Here is a 25,974-nt window from a genome sequence, read left to right as displayed (position 1 = left end):
TCTACACCTGATTTGAAGGGTAGTATACAGGAACATGTTGCAGAGATTCGACTAGAACTGCTATGAGCAACAACTGACCACGTCGTTTTATGGGTGCAACATCTTGTCAATGTCTTTGGTATTCATATTGAACAAACTAACGCGAATTATTTGCAGACGAATAGAAAAACGAGTAGAAACCGACGCGGGGAAGATCAGTTTGGATTCCGTATAAATATTGGAACACGTGAGGCAATACTGACCCTATGACTTATCTTAGAAGTTAGATTAAGGAAAGGCAAACCTACGTTTCTAGAATTGTAGACTTAGAGAAAGCTTTTGACAATGTTGACTGGAATGCTCTCTTTAAAATTCTGAAGGTGGCTAGGGTAAAATACGAGGAGCGAAAGGCTATTTACAATTTGTAAAGAAGCCAGATGACAGTTATAAGAGTCAAGGGACACGAAAGGGAAGCAGTGGTTGGGAAGAGAGAGAGACAGGGTTGTAGCCTCTCTCCGATGTTATTCAATCTCTCTATTGAGCTAGGAGTGAAGGAAACAAAAGAAAAATTTGGAGTAGGTATTAAAATCCATGGAGAAGAAATAAAAACTTAGAGGTTCGCCGATGACATTGTAATTCTGTCAGAGACAGCAAAGGACTTGGAAGAGCAGTTGAACGGAATGGACAGTGTCTTGAAAGGAGGATATAAGATGAATATCAACAAAAGCAATACGAGGATAATGGAATGTAGTCGAATTAAGTCGCGTGATGCTGAGGGAATTAGATTAGGAAATGAGACACTTAAAGTAGTAAAGGAGTTTTGCTATTTGGGGAGCAAAATAACTGATGATGGTCGAAGTAGAGATGATATAAAATGTAGACTGGCAATTGCAAGGAAATTGTTTCTGAAGAAGAGAAATTTATTAGCATCGAGTATAGATTTAAGTGTCAGGATGCCGTTTCTGAAAGTATTTGTATGGAGTGTAGCCATGTATGGAAGTGAAACATGGACGATAAATAGTTTGGACAAGAAGAGAATAGAAGCATTTGAATTGTGGTGCTACAGAAGAATGCAGAAGATTAGATGGGTAGATCACATAACTAACGAGGAGGTACTGAATAGGATTGGGGAGAAGAGAAGTATGTGGCACAAGTTGACTAGAAGAAGGGATCGGTTGGAAGGACATGTTCTGAGACATCAAGGGATCACCAATTTAGTATTGGAGGGCAGCGGGGAGGGTAAAAATCGTAGAGGGAGACCAAGAGATGAATACACTAAGCAGATTCAGAAGGATGTAGGCTGCAGTAGTTACTGGGAGATGAAGAACTTGCACAGGATAGAGTAGCATGGAGAGCTGCATCAAATCAGTCTCAGGACAGAAGACCACAACAACAACACATTGAACAAACTGTTTAATCTGCAGTTAATAACAAAATCAACATTATGCCTTTCTCACTTGTTCGACCTTTTCTGCCCAGGTCACATTTCTAAAACATTACGTATGGAAACCTTTCCATACGTCCTTCTTGCAATCACAATGCCAGATTTGCACCTGCTAGCCGAAGTTAGAACTATTTTTTTCCAACATAAATTAGTTACACATTAACAAGTTAGAATATCTGCCAAGTTTCGCTGTCATATGACAATTACATCCCAAACTGGACCTTTGTGAGTAACTGGACTTGGATTAAAACCGAATGGCACATACACAAATACATAAGGTTGAACAAAATTTTAAATTTAGTCTGATACAGAGGATAATGTTGTCCCAGAAATAATTTAAAACAGTTTCAATCTCATGGGCTGACACAGATTTCTGAGAAGTTTCTCCTGGTCATCAAGCAAATGCCAGAACTGGAAACCCACTGCTAAACACTTCCTATTGGGATTCTGCCGATTCCATTCACAGGCAGCTGGGATATTTGAGTGGAAAGAGCCAAGTTCTACAACATATAGCATTCGTCACATGAGCTGGGATTGAAAGATGTAAACAGACGTTGCATGGTATTGAATCCAGAGAATTATTATCTGCACCGATTACAAATTGAGTTGGTTAGTTTTACATACTACTCACTGATGTCATCTCATTGTTAATGGTACTGTATGTTGGTATGTATTTTAAGATGATTTAAGGTAGATCTCCTATTTACACTCCTGGAAATTGAAATAATAACACCGTGAATTCATTGTCCCAGGAAGGGGAAACTTTATTGACACATTCCTGGGGTCAGATGCATCACATGATCACACTGACAGAACCACAGGCACATAGACACAAGCAACAGAGCATGCACAATGTCGGTACTAGTACAGTGTATATCCACCTTTCGCAGCAATGCAGGCTGCTATTCTCCCATGGAGACGATCGTAGAGATGCTGGATGTAGTCCTGTGGAACGGCTTGCCATGCCATTTCCACCTGGCGCCTCAGTTGGACCAGCGTTCGTGCTGGACGTGCAGACCGCGTGAGACGACGCTTCATCCAGTCCCAAACATGCTCAATGGGGGACAGATCCGGAGATCTTGCTGGCCAGGGTAGTTGACTTACACCTTCTAGAGCACGTTGGGTGGCACGGGATACATGCGGACGTGCATTGTCCTGTTTGAACAGCAAGTTCCCTTGCCGGTTTAGGAATGGTAGAACGATGGGTTCGATGACGGTTTGGATGTACCGTGCAATATTCAGTGTCCCCTCGACGATCACCAGTGGTGTACGGCCAGTGTAGGAGATCGCTCCCCACACCATGATGCCGGGTGTTGGCCCTTGTGCCTCGGTCGTATGCAGTCCTGATTGTGGCGCACACCTGCACGGCGCCAAACACGCATACGACCATCATTGGCACCAAGGCAGAAGCGACTCTCATCGCTTAAGACGACACGTCTCCATTCGTCCCTCCATTCACGCCTGTCGCGACACCACTGGAGGCGGGCTGCACGATGTTGGGGCGTGAGCGGAAGACGGCCTAACGGTGTGCGGGACCGTAGCCCAGCTTCATGGAGACGGTTGCGAATGGTCCTCGCCGATACCCCAGGAGCAACAGTGTCCCTAATTTGCTGGGAAGTGGCGGTGCGGTCCCCTACGGCACTGCGTAGGATCCTACGGTCTTGGCGTGCATCCGTGCGTCGCTGCGGTCCGGTCCCAGGTCGACGGGCACGTGCACCTTCCGCCGACCACTGGCGACAACATCGATGTACTGTGGAGACCTCACGCCCCACGTGTTGAGCAATTCGGCGGTACGTCCACCCGGCCTCCCGCATGCCCACTATACGCCCTCGCTCAAAGTCCGTCAACTGCACATACGGTTCACGTCCACGCTGTCGCGGCATGCTACCAGTGTTAAAGACTGCGATGGAGCTCCGTATACCACGGCAAACTGGCTGACACTGACGGCGGCGGTGCACAAATGCTGCGCAGCTAGCGCCATTCGACGGCCAACACCGCGGTTCCTGGTGTGTCCGCTGTGCCGTGCGTGTGATCATTGCTTGTACAGCCCTCTCGCAGTGTCCGGAGCAAGTATGGTGGGTCTGACACACCGGTGTCAATGTGTTCTTTTTTCCATTTCCAGGAGTATATATATATATATATATATATATATATATATGTGTGTGTGTGTGTGTGTGTGTGTGTGTGTGTGTGTGTGTCCAGGATCTCCTCCAAAACCCCTGGATCGCTTTCACCTAATTTGTCACACAAATAGCAGGCATCATGAGGGTCAGCACTATAGGGTTTATAACCTCCCACCTCCAATAGGAGTGGAGATGGGGCAAAAATGTATTTGTGCACCGCTTGGTGTATAGGTTGCCCTCCATAAAAGGTATATGATGTAGGAAGAGTATCAGCTCCCTGACCGACCTGCTTTGCAGACAGATGTCTGGGGCAAGAAACAGGGGAAGGAGGAGAAGGACAGAGAGGGAAGGAGAAGACAGACACAGAGTGTGGACGAGATGGCGGTCACAACAGAGACCGGGCAGAGGAGGTAAAGAGAGAAGGGTGAGGAAGGGACAGAGAGAGACAGGGGTGAGGAGGAGGGGTTGGGCAGAGGGAGGGGGAGGAGGAGATGCGAGGTTCAAGTCCTCCCTCGGGCTTGAGTGTGTGTGTGTGTGTGTGTGTGTGTGTGTGTGTGTGTTTGTCCTTAGGATAATTTAGGTTAAGTAGTATGTAAGCTTGGGGACTGATGACCTTAGCAGGTAAGTCCCATAAGATTTCACACACATTTGTACATTGGAGATGCGAATTGAGGGGGAGGAAGAGATAGAGAGAGGGGAAAGAGGATATAGACAGAAGGGTGAGGAGGAGAAGGTGAAGAGAGACTGATGGAGGTGGGAGGATGAGGTGGAAGAGTGACAGTGGAAGAGGTACAACCAGAGGGGGGGGGGGGGGGGGAGGGGGTGGAGGAGTCTTGTGCAATATTGTGTTGACTGCTTATGCTGGCGAAGGCACGAGGAAAAGGCTAGTTTATAATAAATTAAAAAGGAAACTTAACTGATGTACCAGTAATCACAAATTACTGTGTCATTACACAGTACATGAAGATAGGTTTTTTACCAGTGAATTGGTGGCCGAGCGGCTCTAGACGCTTCAGCCTGGAACCACGCGACCGCTACGGTGGCAGGTTCGAATCCTGTCTCGGGCATGGATGCTTGTGATGTCCGTAGGTTAGTTAGGTTTAAGTAGTTCTAAGTTATAGGGGACTGATGACCTCAGATGTTAAGTCCCATAGTGCTCAGAGCCATTTGAACCAATGAAATGATATTTGTCATGGATGGTGCGCCGTTCTTCTATCAACAGAGATGATTGTTTCAACAGACATACCAGCTGCGAACTTTGTAAAATGGAAGTGAGTGACTTGATGACTGTTGTTGCAGAGAGATGGACAACGTGACATACGAGGCCTACGTGCGAGGCAAAGAGGAGGCCCGCCAGGAGTACGACGCAGCAGTGGCGGAAGGGCGTGGCGCGGCACACGTCGCAGTCGGGTGGGTATTCACACCAGTAGCAACGCCTCAGGAGCTGTGGCAATGCCAACAGGCAAATACAATATTTGCGTCTAACAATCAATCGCAGAAGTAATGCACTTCAATGTAAACTACGGAATTGTGGTAAGTGTGTGTGTGTGTGTGTGTGTGTGTGTGTGTGTGTGTGTGTGTGTGTGTGTGGTGTGTCCGTGTGTTTCAGTTAGTTTGTTAGTTATGTTTTTGTATATTCCGCGAATCATATTCACAACCACTAGCCGTGTTGTGGAAGTATCAGTATAGTCATAAAAAAGATACTTTTTCTCTGTAAAAAGATCTCTACATACGGGTCATTTACGTAACTACTTTTTTTTTAGTTCTACGACAAATTTTTATATCTGCAGCAAAGCTACAAAGATATGCTATATACCCAGAAATCAGTGTATGGAGTGCAAGTAGTTGCCTAGTAGAAATGATTTCCAGTTCTTCAGAACTTTCATCATCTGTCGGCACCTTTAATTCACAAGGAACGTGGTCAAATAGTTTCATATTACCTCTAATACTTCACAAAAACTCTGTAAGATAGTAAATATATTGTAGTTAATATTCCTAATCGTCACACGCTTGCCTACATGAAGTACAGGGATGGCCATCAATTATTATCGTTATAACACGCTGATGAGCAGTGCATATTTTATATTTGCGTGTGAAACCGGTCGAGAACATTATTCCATATATGGAATGTAAGTTAACTTTCTAATATTTCAATCTCCAAAATCAATAATTACTGACATCAAGCATTTGATGTCTTGGATGTCTTGATGTCTTGGACAACCAGTTTCACCTTTCCCCCGTGCTGTATTTTTATTGATCATTTGCCAATTACACAAGTGAATGAACCGTGTTTTTTAAGTTAAGTAGTATACCAACTGTAGTGGACTAATCGATATCAATTTACTGCACCTTTTCTCTTGTTGCCGCCCCCAAGGGGCTCTGTTGTGATGCCCACATCATCAGGAAAGACACTTTTTCTCATTCTTCAGTGTAAGACGGATATTCATTAATACATAGCATGTACATGGGTGGTCTCAGAATTGACATCTGTGGAACAAAAGAAGTAATTTTTGCTACTCAGTAGAACATTCATCAAGAAAGCTCCATGACCTATGTAACATGATTCATTGCTTCTTATCAATGAACAACTTACACATTGTACCTCGAAAGTTATAAACTTTTCAGTTCCTCCAACAAAAGATGCTACACTCAAATGGTTTAGACAGGTCACAAAAAACGCCGGTGTCGGAAATCTTCTCACTTAGATATTTTAGCATATGGTCACTGAAAAGGTAGATGTGATATTTAGTAGAGAGGCCCTTGTGAATCTAAATTGTGGCTGACAAAGGCTCTCGTATTTTCAGATGTGTTCATCTGTTCTTAAATGCATTGTCGTTTCAAAAACGGAAGTCAATAGTGAGACGAGTAGGGAGTAATTAATATCTGTCTTAGTATTTTCCTTAAAGTGAATTTTACAGTTTGTTTCGTGTGTGTGTGTGTGTGTGTGTGTGTGTGTGTGTGTGTGTGTGTGAGTGTGTGTAGTGCATTGACACGTGTTTGTAATTTTTATTGCCAGCCGCTGTGACCGAACGGTTCTAGGCGTTTCAGTCTGGAACCGCGCGACCGCTACGGTTTAAATTTAAAATTTAAATATTTCTACGTTCTAAGGGACTGATGACCTCAGATGCTAAGTCCCACAGTGCTCAGAGCCATTTGAACAATTTCTGATTTTTTGTAATTTTTATTCACAGTATTATAAATCTCTTACGCTAGTTCTATTGATTTGCATAATGTCGTCGTTGAATGTTGCAGCGCACGCGATTCCAACGTGGTGCACGTGTCCGTGAACGTTGAAGCGCAGAAAAAAGTAACCTTCAACCTGACGTACGAGGAGCTGCTGCAGAGGGAGATAGGCGCCTACAACCTGCGCATCAACATCAACCCTCGACAGGTACGTCCGCCAAGGTCTTACACAGTACCACTGCTACACCACGAGTGATCTTTGCTTCTGTCCTACATTCCTTGAAACCTCTGTTGTTGAACCAAGGATCACACAGATCCTAAGACACCGTAAGAGAGGGAAAAAAAAGACCGACTTCGAAGGCATGATCCGGATGCAAACCGATAGATGTAAAGGATACACAGTAGCATTTTGGTTGTGAAACGTACAGCTAGAATATTTCACCGTTTCAGCTTCACATCATTGGCGATCTGAAGAAAGATATGTGTGGACGTCTGTTTCAGTGGAACGAGGAACTGCAAGAGTGGTTGCGGTTGTGCATCCATCAGCGGCCGACCACGTTCTATGAAACAGGAATTGATTATCTCGTTTCCCAGTGGGATAAATCTCTCAACGCGTGTGGTGATTACTTTTGAATGCAACCATTCCATGGTCCCGCTTTGGCGGGTGTATGGTTTTGAGTATGCTTCATATGTAGCTATAGGTGAGACAGGTATAAGCAAAACGGATGCGACCTAAGACCGTAGCTTCTCTCGGACTGGAATGAAGTGACAATTTCAAAAAATTGGATGATTTGTTCAAGAGAAAGAGCTTTACAAACTGAGCAAGTTAATAACGCGGTGGTCCTTCTCTGGCCCATAAGCAGGCAATTATTTTCGCCTTGGCATTGATTGACAGAGTTGTATGTCCTCCTGAGGGATATTGTGCGAAATTCTGTCCAAGGGGCTAGTTATATAGTTAAAGTCCAGAGATTATTGGGTGGGGGGTGGGGGGGGGGGGGCTGTCCATAATACTCCAAACGTTCTCAATTGGCGAGAGTTTCAGAAAACTTTGCAGGCCATGGTAGGATTTGGCAAGCATGAACACAAGAAACAGAAACTTTCGTCATGTTCAAGTGTGCATTATCCTGCTGAAATGTAAACCCTGGATGACTCACCGTGAAGCAGCTGTAGTGTAAGGGTGCTGCAGATGTCAAACCAATGTCCTGCTATGAAATGAGATGGCACCGCAGACAATCACTCGTGGTTGTCGGACTGTATTGAGCCGAAATCAGTAACAACACAGAGCTATCTCTCTTTGTAGTTTAAAGGCGTTTGATAATTACCATCCGACCCATTCGTTTGTCTCCAATTCAAGAACATCTTTGTACAACCTCAGAAATACACCGGACTTTCAGAATCCCCCTCCAAATCGAGCCACGTAGGTGTTCCTGTCAACGATCATGCTGAAGCATTAGCTAGGGAACCTGAAACGTCCCCTTAGAAAAATTATACAGGACTGTGCTTAACCTGACACACAATATTTTTAGCGCAACGCAATCTGACTTTCAAAAATCCCTACAAAAGAATGGCCCTGACTAACATTAACCTATACATTTCACAAATCACTTACCTCACCAAAAATCTTCGTTACTCGAACTACTGCAAAACAGTGAGCGCCACTACTGCCAGCTAAATAAAAGATTCAAACTACGGAAGGCACTAAGTACTGATAGGCATAGTTAGGAAATGAAAGATTTTAGTAGAGAACAAACAATGTATTTACCTTAATAGTGTTGAAAAATCATAATATACATAACAGATCATGACATCAAGCTCCGCCATCTCTCTCCCCACATCCACCACTGCTGGCGGCTCACCTCCAACTGCGCAACGCTACGCGCTGTTAACAGCCCAGCTGCCCAACACTACAATGGCAGACAACAATGCAAACCAGCCACAGATTGCACACAGCACAGCCAGTGATTCTCACACAGAGCGCTACGTGGCGTTACCAATAAGAAAACGTAAACAGCCTACTTACAAACCTTACACATTAAACCAGCTGTCAATAAAAATCCCACACGATGACTTGCGTGCTCTCTTAAGACGCCTTATCTTATAAAAAAAAAAAAAAAAATATGGAAGAAGAGTGTGTGGCGAACATCCTTTCGAAAACTACTGGTTCCATTCAAAAGTAATCACCACATGCGTTAAGAGGTTTCTCCCACTGGGAGACGAGACGATCAACTCTTGTTTCGTAGAAAGCGGGCGGCCACTAACGGATCCACAACCGCAGTCACTCTTGCAGTTCCTCGTTCCACTGAAACCGACGTCCATAAGTATCTTTCTTCAGATTGGAGGAAGTCGTTATTAGCACAGTTACCACTGGGTGACTCTCTCACGCTAGAACTGACATCTTGATGAACTATACTGACGGAAAAAATTCGCAACACCAAGAAGGAATTGAGCGACATAACGTAAGTTGGTACGCGTTTTTCTACGTCTGAAAGATAACGCCTACTCAGATTTCGAGCTAGTCGCATGAGAGAGGCGCTAGTAGCACCACTATGAGGATCCATATCATGCCTGCTTTAAGTACACGGTGTAAGGGGGTAATTACACTACTGGCCATTAAAATTGCTACACCAAAAAGAAATGCAGATGATAACTGGGTATTCATTAGATAAATACTAGAACTGACATGTGATTACATTTTCACGCAATTTGGGTGCATAGATCCTGAGAAATCAGGGCTAGGGCAGCAGTCGAACATTTTCTGTATCCAGAAAGGACCGTAAAGGACCTGCATTATCCTGCTGAAATGCAGGGTTTCGCAGGGATCGAATGAAGCGTAGAACCACGGGTCGTAACACATCTGAAATGTAACGTCCACTGTTCAAACTGTCGTCAATGCGAACAAGAGGTGACCGAGACGTGTAACTATTGGCACCTCGTACCATCACGCCGGGTGATACGCCAGTATGGCGATGACGAATACGCGCTTCCAATGTGCGCTCACCGCGATATCGCCAAACACGGAAGCGACCATCTTCATGCTTTGCCGTTAGTGCACCCAGGTTCGTCGTTGAGTACACCATCGAAACCGCAGCCATGGTCTCCGAGCTGATAGTCCATGCTCCTGCAAACGTCGTCGAACTGTTCGTGCAGATGGTTGTTGTCTTGCAAACGTCCCTATCTGTTGACTCAAGGATCGAGACGTGGCTGCACGATCCGTTACAGCCATGCGGATAAGATGCCTGTCATTTCGACTGTTAGTGATACGAGGCCGTTGGGATCCAGCACGACATTCCGTATTACCCTCCTGAAGCCACCGATTCCATATTCTGCTAACAGCCATTGGATCTCGACCAACGCGAGCAGCAATGTCGCAATACGATAACCGCAATCGCGATAGGCTACAACCCGACCTTTATCACAGTCGGAAACGGGATGGTACGCATTTCTCCTCCTTGCACGAGGCATCACAACAACGTTTCACCAGGCAACGCCGGTCAATTGCTGTTTGTGTATGAGAAATCGGTTGGAAACTTTCCTCATGTCAGCACGTTGTAGGTGTCGCCACCGTCGGCAACCTTGTGTGAATGCTCTGAAAAGTTAATCTTTTGCGTATCATAGCATCTTCTTCCTGTCGGTCAAATTTCGCGTCTGTAGCACGTCATCCTGGTTGCGTAGCAATTTTAATGGCCAGTAGTGTACCTTTGGACGTGGTGAGTTGATTTTGGTCAAGAATGCCTTTAAGGCGACAAATGCCCCTTTATCAATGCCCCACCGAGTTTGAACGAGATTGTGAAACAGGGTTACACGAAGCTGGATGCTCCTTCTGAGTCTGAGGAGTAATACTTGGCAGAAATGTAGTCACTGTACATGATATGCTGGTAGCGGTGGTCACGAGAATGTACGGTCACAAGAAGACCGGACTCCGGACGGGCACGTGGCACTACAGAGAGGGACAACCATCATGTTCGGTGTATGGCTCTGGCGCATTGTACTGCATCTGCAGCAGCAATTTGGGCAGCAGTTAGCTCAACAGTGATAGTGTTACAAATAGGTTACTGCAAAGACAGCTCCGAGCCAGGCGCCCTGTAACGTGTGTTTCAATGACACCAAACCAGCGTCTCAAGCGAGAGCTTATTAGAGGACAGGGTGGAGATCTGTTCTTATGAAAGCTGGTTCAGCCTCGGTGTCAGTGATGGCTGCGTGTTTGTTAGAAGGAGACCAGTTGAGGGCCTGCAACCAACCTATCTGCGTGATAGACGCACTTGAGCTAAACCTAGAGTTATCGTCAGAGCAGGAACAGTCTCGTGATTCACACACCCTGACTCCGAATTTGTACGCCAGTCTGATAATTCTACCTGTCTTGTTGCCATTCATGAACAACATTCCAACAGGATAACGCTTGTTCACATACCGCTGTTGTAATCCAACATGCTGTATACAGGGTGTTACAAAAAGCTACGGCCGAACTTTCAGGAAACATTCCTCACACACAAAGAAAGAAAATATGTTAGGTGGACATGTGTCCGGAAACGCTTACTTTCCATGTTAGAGCTCATTTTATTACTTCAAATCACATTAATCATGGAATGGAAACACACAGCAACAGAACGTACCAGCGTGACTTCAATCACTTTGTTACAGGAAATTTTGAAAATGCCCTCCGTTAGCGAGGATAGATGCATCCACCCTCCGTCGCATAGAATCCCTGATGCGCTGATGCAGCCCTGGAGAATGGCGTATTGCATCACAGCCATCCACAATACGAGCACGAAGAGTCTCTACATTTGGTACTGGGGTTGCGTAGACAAGAGCTTTCAAATGCCCCCATAAATGAAAGTCAAGAGGGTTGAGGTCAGGAGAGCGTGGAGGCCATGGAATTGGTCCGCCTCTACCAATCCATCGGTCACCGAATCTGTTGTTGAGAAGCATACGAACACTTCGACTGAAATGTGCAGGAGCTCCATCGTGCTTGAACCACATGTTGTGTCGTACTTGTAAAGGCTCATGTTCTAGCAGCACAGGTATTAAATCATGATAACGTGCCCCATTGAGCGTAGGTGGAAGAACAAACTAAAATGAGCTCTAACATGGAAATTAAGCGTTTCCGGACACTTGTCCACTTAAAATCTTTTCTTTATTTGTGTGTGAGAAATGTTTCCTGAAAGTTTGGCCGTACCTTTTTGTAACACCCAGTAGAATGTCGACACGTTGCCTTGCCCTGGTCGATCAGCAGGTCTGTCTCTAGTGCTTATAAGACATCACTGGACAACACCTCCAGCGTCAACAATCTGGCCGTTACACCGGTTATTAATGTAGCAGCATTTAACATTTGCAATTGCTTATATCGCGCCTACATTAACCTGTGATCTTGCAGTGTTAATCACTCAAATATGTTACCTAGACAAGTGTATTCCCGAAATTTCATTAGTCTATATTAATTACCTCTGGTGTTGTTTTTTTTCTGTGAGTGTATTTATGCCACTAGTGCAAAGAAAATTCACGGCGCCGTTAATGGTGCTATTATTAATATTCGTTAAGTGGCTTAACATAAGTATCGTGACGTAGTTCGCGTTAAGGCCATTTCATATTATGTGACGTTGGTGCGTGTCTTTTCGGGATGCCCTATAAGTGTAGTGCGGTAGTGAAAGAAGTGACCTTTTGTGATGGATGAACATCACTGCCGCAGTATTTTAAAGATTTTGAATAGAAGAACAAGTCCATGTGGGGGAGATGACACGTGAATAGCTGCGAAACTAAACTGTTTCGCCACGGGATTCACACGATGGAGATACCGACACTAAGGCAAATATAACCATCGCTTCCTTACTAACCAACGTAGTTGTAGTAACTAGTTCCTTATACATAGGTACTATTCAAGAAAAACTTCGCTAACAGGAATGTGATGTATTTGCAGCATAGCTGAACTCAGCTCTTAACCATGCTTTAAAGTAGATCCTGTCGCCACTATTGTACCCACTTTTTCACATCCACTGCTACTTTGCATGTGTCAGGAAATCCTTGTCCGAGAAAATTATGTTTTATTAGGCTAAACGTTTGAGTTTGGTGCATGGCAAATCAAGGCTCCATGATGCATTTGCACATTGTTATAGTGAATTTATCGGTCTCTGATACTTGTGCACCTTCTAATGACCTAATGACAGCTCCAACCGATAGGATTGTCTCAGTGTACCACGCATTGTTATATGCTGCGAACACGTCTAAGAAATTTAAAAAGACTGGCACTCTTTTCATTAAAAAAATAAGCACCACGACTTTCTCTGTTCATCGCTGACTTAAATTTCTCAGGCCATTGGTAAGAGGTGTCATACCATCAGCTGAATTAAACTCTGTCTCCCGGTTCATAAAAACACGTTCACTTTTCGTCTTCTGTCATTGACTTTGAATGTTTCATGCATATCAGAGAGGACTACAACCTGCTCTCCCTCAAGCTTCGTCAAAAACAAAGTGCCCACCTGCCCAGCCAGCTAGCCGCGCGATCTAACGCGCTGCTTCCCGAGCGGGAAAGCATGCCGGTCCCCAACACGAATCCGCCTAGTGGATTAGTGTCGAGGTCGAGTGTGCCGGCCAGACTGTGAAGGAAGAGGTAACTAATATACATGGCGTCCACAATTTAAATTCTAGTTTCAAGACGCTGTAGAAAGAGAATCATCTCTCAGAATGACGTCAAATTGTTTCAGTGTACGAGGGGGAGACCCAAAAGAAACCGGATTGTTGTCATAAAAAATTTATTGAAGATCCTTTTTACAAAATTATTTCAGTCACCATCAAAATCTCTCCATTACGTGCGATGCACTTGTCAAGTCTCTTTTCCCACTGTTGGAAGCGTGTTTGGAACTCTTCAAGTTTGATATTGTCCAGTGCCCTTTGCGAAGCTGTTTTTACCGCCTCCACATCATCATAACGCTCCCCTTTTAGCGTTTTTTTCATTCGTGCAAATAGGAAAAAGTCGCACGGGGCTAGGTCCGGCGAATACGGAGCGTGGGGAACGACAGTCCACCTCTGAGATGCCAAATAGTGGGTCACTCGTAAGGCCGTGTGTGCTGGAGCGTTGTCGTGATGCGGAAACCAGTCACCTGATACCTGATCGCCAAAGTTCCGGGCGTTTCCTCCTCACATCCTCTCGCAGACGCCTTAAAACATCCAAGTACAAATGCTGGTTAACAGTCTGGCCAGGGGTACGAATTCCCGATGCACAATTCCACGAACATAAAAAAAGATAATGATCATCGTCTTCACGTTTGACCTCACTTGCCTTCCTTTTTTTGGTCTGGGAGAGTTGGGAGTCCTCCACTAACTTGACACTTGCTTGGTTTCTGGGTCATACCCGTAACACCAACTCTCATCCCCTGTAATGACTTTGTTCAAGAAGTTTGGATCACGTGCAATCTCTGTTTTCAAGTCCTGACACACATTCATGCGGATGGTTTTCTGCTCCTGTGTGAGACGGCGCGGAACAAATTTAGCAGCAACACGTCTCATGTGCAAATCCTCACTCAAAATCCGCTGGAACGAGCTCCAACTGATTCCTGTCTCTGCTGAAATTTGGTCGATCGTTTGGTGACGATCCTCGTTGATCTTTTGGCGGACCTTTTCAATGTTCTCCTCATTTCGCGATGTTGAAGGGCGTCCATGAATGATCTTGGTCTTCAACATACATGTCACCACGTTTTAAGAGCCCAAACCACTCGAAAACCTGTGTGCGGCTCATAGCGTCCTCCTTGAAAGCTTCCTGAAGCATTTGGTGTGTGTCCGTTACAGTTTTATTTAAAGCAGGAAACAAAATTTCACACACACTCTTTGTTCTTTTAAAGTTGCCGTAACGACTTCGCAGAGGTAACCCGCCAACAGTCAGAGAAACACAATACCACACTTCCACGTTCAGCTCTACACTGACGCCGTCTGCACAGCTGTTTCATGAAGGTCTCCACTACACCATCTAGCGTGAGAACCCTGCACTACGTCTACGAGTGGCAGCGCCCACGGAGTCCGGTTTCTTTTGTGTCCCCACTCGTATTATTGGCGCAAGAAGAAAAGTCATGGAACAAAAAAAAATTAAAGAAATTTGTACTAACAGATGGCGCTGCGACCAACAGAGGCGTGGCACACGGATCTTCCTCAGTTTGCATCCGAGAAGCCCAACATGGCTGTCTCCGTGAAGGGTCCCGTGCTGCTGGTAAAGCTCTTTCGTAAGAACGATAACTGAGCGCCAGTGGCCCTGCGGAAGTTCCGAATGCAAGAGTATGAAAAAAGGCAGTTGTCGGATGTCTGCAAAGGGTCTGAAGAAAATGATTACAAAACTAGAAAACACAGATTCTTTTGTAGTGCAACGTGGCAGAAGAAGGAATGTAGTTGAACCGATGTCTGTCGAAGATGTGACCACAGCACTGCAAGAGGGGTCGAGCGGTGGTGTGCAAACATGCACTACACGGGGAACTGACCGAAAGTCGGTCATGCCTGCGAGCAATGTGCATAAAATCCTACGAAATATTCTGCAGTACTATCCATACAAAATCACCCACGTTCTGGAGTTGCTTCCTGTTGACCTACCAGCTAGGCAAACATTCGTTCTGGAAATTCTTGTTCGCATGGGAGTGGGCAATGAACGGCCGTGGAATATTTTGCGGACAGACGAAGCCCATTTCCATGTAAATACGCAGAACTACAGAATTTGGGCAACGGAAAATCCGCACGCACATCAACCGGTACAGTTTCATTCTGCAAAGGTGACGGTGTGGTGTGTGTTGGGGGCATCGTGTATCGTACAGTGGTATAGTTTCGAGGAGATGAGTCCTGCCAGCCCTGTTACCTGTACCATCATTGGTAAATGACCTGAGATTGTTTTGCGCACCAACATCATTTCAACCTTCCAACAGCGTGGATCTGTAGATACGATCAGTTTTATGAAAGATGGCGCTCCTCCGCACACTACACAGTCATCGAAGCGGCTGCTGCAGAAGTACACTCCTGGAAATTGAAATAAGAACACCGTGAATTCATTGTCCCAGGAAGGGGAAACTTTATTGACACATTCCTGGGGTCAGATACATCACATGATCACACTGACAGAACCACAGGCACATAGACACAGGCAACAGAGCATGCACAATGTCGGCACTAGTACAGTGCATATCCACCTTTCGCAGCAATGCAGGCTGCTATTCTCCCATGGAGACGATCGTAGAGATGCTGGATGTAGTCCTGTGGAACGGCTTGCCATGCCATTTCCACCTGGCGCCTCAGTTGGACCAGCGTTCGTGCTGGACCTGCAGACCGCGTGAGACGACGCTTCATCCAGTCCCAAACATGCTCAATGGGGGACAGATCCGGAGATCTTGCTGGCCAGGGTAGTTGACTTACACCTTTTAGAGCACGTTGGGTGGCACGGGATACATGCGGACGTGCATTGTCCTGTTGGAACAGCAAGTTCCCTTGCCGGTCTAGGAATGGTAGAACGATGGGTTCGATGACGGTTTGGATGTACCGTGCACTATTCAGTGTCCCCTCGACGATCACCAGTGGTGCATGGCCAGTGTAGGAGATCGCTCCCCACACCATGATGCCGGGTGTTGGCCCTGTGTGCCTCGGTCGTATGCAGTCCTGATTGTGGCGCTCACCTGCACGGCGCCAAACACGCATACGACCATCACTGGCACCAAGGCAGAAGCGACTCCCATCGCTTAAGACGACACGTCTCCATTCGTCCCTCCATTCACGCCTGTCGCGACACCACTGGAGGCGGGCTGCACGATGTTGGGGCGTGAGCGGAAGACGGCCTAACGGTGTGCGGGACCGTAGCCCAGCTTCATGGAGACGGTTGCGAATGGTCCTCGCCGATACCCCAGGAGCAACAGTGTCCCTAATCTGCTGGGAAGTGGCGGTGCGGTCCCCTACGGCACTGCGTAGGATCCTACGGTCTTGGCGTGCATCCGTGCGTCGTTGCGGTCCGGTCCCAGGTCGACGGGCACGTGCACCTTCCGCCGACCACTGGCGACAACATCGATGTACTGTGGAGACCTCACGCCCCACGTGTTGAGCAATTCGGCGGTACGTCCACCCGGCCTCCCGCATGTCCACTATACGCCCTCGCTCAAAGTCCGTCAACTGCACATACGGTTCACGTCCACGCTGTCGCGGCATGCTACCAGTGTTAAAGACTGCGATGGAGCTCCGTATGCCACGGCAAACTGGCTGACACTGACGGCGGCGGTGCACAAATGCTGCGCAGCTAGCGCCATTCGACGGCCAACACCGCGGTTCCTGGTGTGTCCGCTGTGCCGTGCGTGTGATCATTGCTTGTACGGCCCTCTCGCAGTGTCTGGAGCAAGTATGGTGGGTCTGACACACCGGTGTCAATGTGTTCTTTTTTCCATTTCCAGGAGTGTATTTCGAAAATACTAGAGTTATCAGACATCATCCCCCTACAACCTGGACGTCCATATCACCTGATCTAATCAGTGTGACTTATGGCTGTAAGATTTTCTGAATGATTCTGAGTTCACTGCTCCAATTACTTGCTGAACTGACGGCAAGCATTGCTCCACGCGTTTGGAACGTGACCCCCGTGACACCCCGGTCTGCTGTGGAAGATGCTGCTTCTCGATTTCGACCTGTGGTAGAAAACGGGTGATAGCATATTGAACATGTCTTGCACCTGTCTCACGAAATTATAATTCTATATCATTTTGCTTTTTATCCGGTTGTTGGCCTCTAATTAAAACCTATGTTTCCCATGCGACGTGGTACGACCTCGCCGTGGTGGATGGGCTTGCTTAACTAACCCAAAACACTGGCATCGTATTGCAGTCATCTGTCATTTGAAGCCGGCCCTATTTACGTTATGAGGCTTTTGGCTAAATCTATTGGTACGATTTTCGTTATTTTTTCTTTGTTTCATTGATGTTTACCCCCTACGTCAATAATACGCAGTACTAGTTTGTGCCATTCTGATCAGTGGTTTTCTTTCTACAGGAACTTTGGTTATGTACACGCTGTATGAAAAATACTTACTAAATTTCTGTAGCCCTGTTTAACTCATACAACGCTTCTGTAATTAATACTGGTTTGGCATTTATTGGTTAGTCAGCCGATTAATTTAGTTTGGTATTTAGTTTATTTGCCAACTTCTGAATAACTAATTGATTTTCATTTCTTCATCTCACATGAATAGCGGATTCCAAGCAGAAGCGATGTGCCAGTCCGTGGCGGAATACAAGCGCATGAAGTTCGACAGCCACAGATAACTACAGAATATCAACAGTTTTACTGGTATATGTAGTAACTTTGTGGAATAAGTTGTCTCCAGCAGCTGTCACTTCTTCCCGTTCTATTGGCCAAGTATTATTACAGAAAGATGTAAATCAGTACACGTCTTCATGCTCTGTCACACATGTTTCCTAGCGCTGCATGTGGTAATACTTATAGCAACAAATCCTATGCCCCAAAACATTCCTGAAACAATAACAAATACCCTTTCACGCATTACATGAACATACAGGTTAATGAACTACAAATCATTGTTAAGACTGGAAGCCATATGAACCGATAAATAATCTACAAGTCTTACATTACATAGCTAATGGCAGAAGAAGATGGGAGTTGCTTCAAAGCATTTAATAAGCTGAGGAAATATCAGGCTGCACAAGTTACTGTTGCATATTTCTTGCGATTGTCTGTTGTCTTTAGTGTTGTCGTTTTCGACATCTTCCCCACCACTGAAGGTTCTTATTCATAATTAAAACTAGGGCCAAGATTATGTCGTTGATAGTGTGTGACGAAATAAGTAGCCAAAATAGTTATTGCCCCACACCGAGACAACCTCACCGTTATCCTTTCTCCCCTCTCTCCCCCCCCCCTCTCTCTCTCTCTCTCCCTCCCCCGTCTCTCTCACACGCGCACACTCATACATAGACAGAGATGTTGCCGTCAGGAAAGGGCATAAGTACAGATAAAAAGTAAAGATGAAAGGTTAACTCTCTTAGACGTCTGAGGCATTGGATGTGGTGCTCAAACTCGCATAGGACAGTGCTGTAATAGTGAAGAATATTGATCATGTTCTTCCCACAGGAACTACCTCGATATTTGCTTTTATTGGTGTAGGAATGCCATGGAGAACTTAAGCCTAACGGTTTGGACCCAACCCCTCTCATAACCGTATATGAGTGGAGTGTCTTAACTAGTGTAAAAGGAAATAGAGAGAAAAAGATGACACAGTAGATACTGAAGATTCTCATTACACTATCGTAGATCTGATTCACACGGGGACGAAGCAGGTAATAATGGCAGTGACAACAAAAGGTCTTACTGTCGCAGTGAAGAAAATATTATAAACGATTCTGCTTGCTCTTAGAGAAGCACCAGATTTTTCATAGACACAAACTGTCCATATTGTTGTAATAGGCGCAGAGAACGTATGGTTGAGGACCCTGTTGGTGCGTAACTCGCCAATAAGTTACATCTGAAATTGCGTAATGTAAAACTTCGGCTGTAATCAGTTATTGTTTCAGCTTTACTGAGTAGCGGTCAGTGTTTTCCGGTGGATCTGAATGCGACTGCCAACTGTTATTTGTTGCAGCCCGTAGATGATCTGGCGGTGGAAGTGCGCATAGAAGAGCAGGCACCCCTGCGGCTGGTGGAGGTGCCCAGACTGCAGGAGACCAACGAGATCCTGGACACGCCGGACAATGCCAGTAAGTCGTCATTCGCGTCAAACGACCTAAAGTACAAGGCAAACGAGATCTTCTGCTACAAATTTGGGAGAGTGTTCAGGGAGATTTGACTTTGTGTTTTGATGTAAGTGATCTTGTTACCGAGCAGTTTAATAATTACTATCCTTCACTAGGCTCAACGTATGAGGAATAATCATAGCTCCGGAGTCCCAGGTATTTACTATATTTCATGTTAACATGGCAATAGCTATGTGGAACATTATGTTCCCACCGTTTTCCGGCGCTGTACCGAACGTCAGCAGCACATAAAGTAAGGGAGACTAGGGCTAGTTGGTTGTTGTTGTTGTGGTCTTCAGTCCTGAGACTGGTTTGATGCAGCTCTCCATGTTACTCCATCCTGTGCAAGCTTCTTCATCTCCCAGTACTTACTGCAACCTACATCCTTCTGAATCTGCTTAGTGTATTCACATCTTGGTCTCCCTCTACGAGTTTTACCCTCCACGCTGCCCTCTAATGCTAAATTTGTGATCCCTTGATGCCTCAGAACATGTCCTACCAACCGGTCCCTTCTTCTTGTCAAGTTGTGCCACAAATTTAATTTTTTTTTTTTTTTTTTTTTGCAAATATGGAGCCACTTCCTTTTCATAGTCTAAATTCTTCAAAAAATAAAGTCCTCATGAAGATATAATATTTTAACAAACGTAAATTCTACTTAAGTGTATGAACAACAGTATGTGTTTAACTGTATGAACTAAAACTGAATTCATCATGAAAAATAATTTGGTTTTTATTATTATAGCTATCAATATCTACAGTTATCCGAATAAAATTAGCTCAATGCTTTAAATAAGCCACGAGTGTGGGCGTAGGGCATCTCTTCATTTGAACAGGTGGGTTCAATTTCCGCACAATTTTACTTTACCTTATCAAACTGAGCCATCCTCGTCTGTCCACCATCAGTTTTACCTTTTCTGGCCGTAGTGGACACGTGAATCTCGTTGCCATTTGTTTCGACATCTTTCCAGGGTGCTAGCGGACACGGTACTTCACCAAAAAGTCATTTGAGTGGTATTGCTGGTGATAAGGAAGTTCTTAATATTGTGGGATATCCGTTGATGGTCTTGTTCAGGGTGATCTGTTAGCATCTTTTTGCGGTTCTCCATGGTTCGTTGAAACTGTGGAGAACCCTCACCATAGTCTTGGTAGGAGGCTGAGGGTAAAACCTCTTCGCCACGGGGAGGTTCAGTCTCTGACTGTCAAGGAAGGACTATCTTACGTCACTTTCAGCATAGCTAATGTCTGACATGCTGTCATCAGAATACATAGAGGAAAAGTGAGATCGACGAGTTCTAGGAAGTCTTTTCTTCTTACACTTGTCAAATCTAGCCATGTCACCCTTCTTGATTGTTGATGGATTTTTCTTCTTTTTGACTTTTCCAGCAGTGATTCTGTCACTGATGGAACTGTGTGCTAGAACAGCAGTAAATCTTTTTCGGTCACGGTTGGGCTGCTTTCATGGCCCGCGCGAAAGGGAGATTTTTTAATGGAGTGACCAGTATTTATTCATTTAAAAAAAAAAATTGTTTCCTTTTTAATGAACAGTAATATAGTGTATGTCCGCTGCTCGTGGTCTCGCGGTAGCGTTCTCGCTTCCCGAGCACAGGGTCACGGGTTCGATTCCCGGCGGGGTCAGGGATTTTCCCTGCCTCGAGATGACTGGGTGTTGTTGTGTCGTCTTCATCATCATAATTCATCCCCATTACGGTCGGAGGAAGGCAATGGCAAACCACCTCCACTAGGACCTTGTCTAGTAAGGCGGTGCGGGTCTCCCGCATCGTTCCCCTATGCTCTGTAAAGAAACATGGGACTTCATTTCATTTCAATATGGTGTGTAGTTGACGTAGGTTTGGAGAGCGAGTTGCCATTGCTATGCCAACTCACCCCATGACTAAATGTAATCAGCAGCGAGCCAGGGTGTGAATCGGACGTTCAAAAGAAGTTATGATTCCCCTTGAAAATCGCAGATGGGGACGAAACGTTGATTTATAAGGTGACATTCATTCGACCACGGCATAACAGCCTGGAAAATTTCATTAATTGTAGAAGATTATATACACACATGCAACAACGGTTAACCAGTCTTTCCAAAACTACCATCAGTGGCACGATATTTCGATCTACGGGTTCAGCAGAACAAAGAAGTTTCAGTCAGAAAAAGATGAAACAAAGGTACTGCCTCCGTGACTCTTCTAAGCAGACTGAAGATACGGTGGATAACGCATCTTTACATAACCCCCACCTCCCACTAGCAGCTCTCTAACCTCACGGTGGAAGAAAACACATGTTGTGTGCCTAGTAGCCCCTTACCTTGTGCCAACTAACCCCAGTCTCCCCTATAGAGATCTAGAAACCTCACCTGTTGCCGATAATATCCTTACGAATAAGCACCAAATCTCTTTTGAACAGCCACGTGTTCCAGCCGTCAACAATAGAGATACGTATCCTAATGTGCTTGTGGAGTCATATTGACCCCAGTGGTATTAGGAAAAGTAAAACAACAGCTGATGCAGGAAACACTAATATGGATAAAAATAAGCAGAAAATAATATTTTCATTCTTGCAGGTGTTTCATGTAACAGCTGTTCAGCTCAAAATTCATCATTCTGTTTTCATAAATGTTACATTCACGAAACAAACAAACAATTAAACTTTGGGTCACATTGATCCCAGTGGTATTCAGTGCAAAAACTTTTAATGTGTTGTAAATATAAAAATGAAGGAAACATCATAGGATACAATGGATTCAGAGGGAAAAATTATAGATTTTGAAAATAATAGTTTTGAAAACAAGGGAGATACATGGCCCAAAGTACTTATGGCGTCATAATGACCCCAGAGCCAATTGGACAGTTACGATTGATAAGGTATTAGCAGACGCTGAAAGGTAAATGCGAAGTATACCGTTAAATACCACTTACCAAGTTTTAAGAAATAGTGTTAAGAATCTATATGTATATTGCAATGGTGCGTGATACCGATTTTATCCTGCCCAGCCCTTACCGCGTGCTGGCCTGTATGGACCACGCGGTTGTCGGGCTAGCTAGCTGCGCAGCAGACAGCGTGCTGTATAAAATAGCATAAGACCCCGCCGAGACTCTTCTCGCTGTATTCACTGTCACATTCCGTTGTCTGTGCTATATGCACTTCGCATGTGTCTGTAACTTCTCAAAATGTATAGACAAAATGGTTAAAATGGCTCTGAGCACTATGGGGCTTAACATCTATGGTCATCAGTCCCCTAGAACTTAGAACTACTTAAACCTAACTAACGTAAGGACATCACACACATCCAAGCCCGAGGCAGAGAAAATCCCTGACCCCGCCGGGAATCGAACCAGGGAACACGGGTGCGGGAAGCGAGAATGCTACCGCACGACCACGAGCTGCGGACGAATGAATAGACAGAAAATATGACTTTTATATCATCTACAGCGTCATCTGCGTCATTCCCACGTTGTGCCACGGACTTTTACAATGTGATTATCAGCGATTACACCATACAAACGAGAATGCTTACAAAACTCTTGTGCATCACATCTTAAAATATTGTTGTGTGCCCGACCGAGACTCGAACTCGCGACCTTTGCCTTTCTTGGGCAAGTGCTCTACCATCTGAGCTACCGAAGCACGACTCACGCCCGCTCCTCACAGATTTACTTCTGCCAGTATCTCGTCTCCTACCTTCCAAACTTTACAGAAGCTCTCCTGCGAACCTTGCAGAACAGTTTTAATCTGCCAGGAAGTTTCATATCAGCGCACACTCCGCTGCAGACTGAAAATCTCATTCTGGAAATAGTCACAGGTTTCTTCGGTTCTGAGAAAACCATCGGGAAAATTCTCAATAACTATAATTAGTACACCCTTGAAGATAGATCGAATTATACCGCAAAGCCCTACTTACCTATCTTTTAGAGCCACTGTAAAGTGAGAAATGCAGATATGCCCTGCAGCCCACTATGTATCACTCCCAAATGCATTGCAGAGACAAAACTAATTACATTGCCCATAGAGGCACTGAACAAGACATTCTTTCTCCATTTCATACGCTTTTGTAGTAAGCGGAAATGACCTAATATGTGGTACAATGCTTTGTGCCTTCTGCTAGCCATCTAACAGTGCTTTGCTGAGTATGTTATTTAGATATGGATATAAGAACACATTGCCTTTAATTCTGTCAAATTATTGTGATTTGCGATATTTTGAAATTAAGAATTACAATTAAAAGAATGTCAAAGGTAAATATATTCTGTAATCTTTTTGCTGTGACACACACTGTTCTAATCATAAACTATTACGTATGTGCATACTCTTAACGTGACGAGGTAAAAAATAAATGGATAAACAAGCACTACAGTGAACCTCGAACATTCTTGAAATCGCTGCTCACCTCTCCTCCGTTGTCAGTGAAAATAACAACACCAGTCGACAGGTACAGTGTTTTGATAGTCCCCCTATCTCCGTAGTGAGCAGGAGGGACAGTTTCGAAACCCATGTTTGGCACTAATTTTCATTCGTCGCTTCAATCTGTGTATACACCGGGTGATCAAAAAGTCAGTATAAATTTGAAAACTGAATAAATCACGGAATACTGTAGATAGAGAGGTACAAATTGACACACATGCTTGGAATGTCATGGGGTTTTATTATAACCAAAAAAATACAAACGTTCAAAAAAATGTCCGACAGATGGCGCTTCATCAGAATAGCAATAATTAGCATAACAAAGTAAGACAAAGCAAAGAAGATGTTCTTTACAGGAAATGCTCAATATGTCCACCATCATTCTTCAACAATAGCTATAGTCGAGGAATACTGTTGTGAACAGCACTGTGAAGCATGTCCGGAGCTATGATGAGGCATTGGCGTCGGATGTTGTCTTTCAGAATCCCTGTTCAATTCAATTCAATTCAATTCAATTTTTATTATCACATAACATGCCTTATACAATCAAAGATTGTGACATAGGTGACTTGTCAGTTTTTACACTACATATAACAATACTAAAAATAGACAATAAACTAATAATATACATGGTGTAACATCTTCAAAGAGGTATTTTAATTACAATTATAATGCATTGTTACCATTCATGAAATCTTCTACACTATAGTAACATTTATCTTTCAGATATTTTTCCAGGTCTCTTTTGGTGCCTTTTATATTTGGGTCATCCATATCTTTCCATATTTTATTTACAAATTTCATGCCCATATAGTATGGGGTTTTTTCATATGATTTTAAACGGTGGGTAGGTAACATGTAGCTCGTTCTATGTCTTGTATCCTATTGATGCAAGAAGAAGTTGCCCTCAAAAAGTTGTGGGTTTCTTTTCGTGAAAGTGAGAGTTTCATAGATGTATATGCTTGGAATGCTCATTAGATCCAGTTTTACAAATAAAGGTTTGCAGTGTTGCTTTGGTTTTGCTCCCACCATTGCTTGGATAATTCTTTTTTGTAGTCTAAAAGCTCTAAGTAAATTTGTTTTTTTCAGACCCCCAGAAAATTATACTATACCTAATGACTGAAACAAAATATGGATTATATACAGTTTTTCTTACAGCTAAATCAGTAATACTATACAAGATATTCATAATATATACAAGGCTATTCAGTCGACCCAGTATGTTATCCACATGGCGACTCCATAACAGGTTTTTATTGACTAACACGCCAAGGAATTTGACACAGTCTGCAGTCTCTAATTTTTTGTCCATATACCTTATTTCACTTATAGACTGTGCAGATTGTTTTGTGGTAAAATGAACAATTTCTGTTTTCGTAAAATTTAATGTCAAGTTATTGTTTTTGACCCATGCCTCCACTTCCCCAAATGTTTGTTCAATATGACGAATTAGGTCTACCTCATTTTTACAACAGACTACAGCTGTTGAGTCATCTGCATAGAGGATAGTATCAGATTGGACCTGACATGGCATATCATTAATATAATATAGAAAAAGCAGTGGCCCTAATATTGAGCCTTGTGGAACACCTAATTGAGTGTTTTTCCAGCCAGAGAGAAATTTCTTGCCGTTGATGTTAATAAGTACTCTTTGTTTTCTGTTTGCCAAGTATGATGACATCCAGCTAAGAGATTTGCCTTGAAAACCATAGCGTGCCAATTTTTGGAGAAGCAGGTCATGATTTACTGTGTCGAAGGCTTTGGACAGGTCACAAAAGATGCCTGACACACACATTCTATCATCAAGACATCTGCTGACTTTTATGACTAATTCATTTATTGCATGGATTGTGCTGCAGCCTTTTCTGAAACCATATTGATTGCCTAAGATAATGCTGTTAGATGAATTGTGATTTTCAATCTGATCACATGCAGCTCTTTCAAATATTTTTGAGAAAATTGGTAACAGTGAGATTGGCCTATAGTTGCCCAATTCATCTTGTTTGCCTTTTTTGTGTATGGGCCCAACTTCTGCATATTTTAATCGATCTGGGAAACATCCCTCATCAAATGATTGGTTGATTATGGAAGAGAGTGGATA

At 44.2% G+C, this 25,974-nt stretch overlaps 1 protein-coding gene across 4 annotated transcripts in view; it reads left to right on the top strand.

The window, feature by feature from the left end:
• LOC124785945 (inter-alpha-trypsin inhibitor heavy chain H4-like) overlaps positions 1–25,974 on the top strand; it is a 213,198-nt gene that overhangs the window by 22,781 nt on the left and 164,443 nt on the right. For all 4 annotated transcript variants that reach the window (XM_047254225.1, XM_047254223.1, XM_047254224.1 and 1 more), the window contains exons 3-5: positions 4,846–4,956; positions 6,799–6,937; positions 19,319–19,433. In XM_047254225.1, the coding sequence (XP_047110181.1) occupies positions 4,846–4,956; positions 6,799–6,937; positions 19,319–19,433 (365 nt within the window). The remainder of the gene's footprint in view (positions 1–4,845; positions 4,957–6,798; positions 6,938–19,318; positions 19,434–25,974) is intronic.

This window comes from Schistocerca piceifrons, chromosome 1 (assembly GCF_021461385.2).
Source record: "Schistocerca piceifrons isolate TAMUIC-IGC-003096 chromosome 1, iqSchPice1.1, whole genome shotgun sequence".
NCBI classification, from domain to species: domain Eukaryota; kingdom Metazoa; phylum Arthropoda; class Insecta; order Orthoptera; family Acrididae; genus Schistocerca; species Schistocerca piceifrons.
Note: the sequence above shows the minus strand (reverse complement) of the source record. Positions and strands in the feature narration are given on the sequence as shown.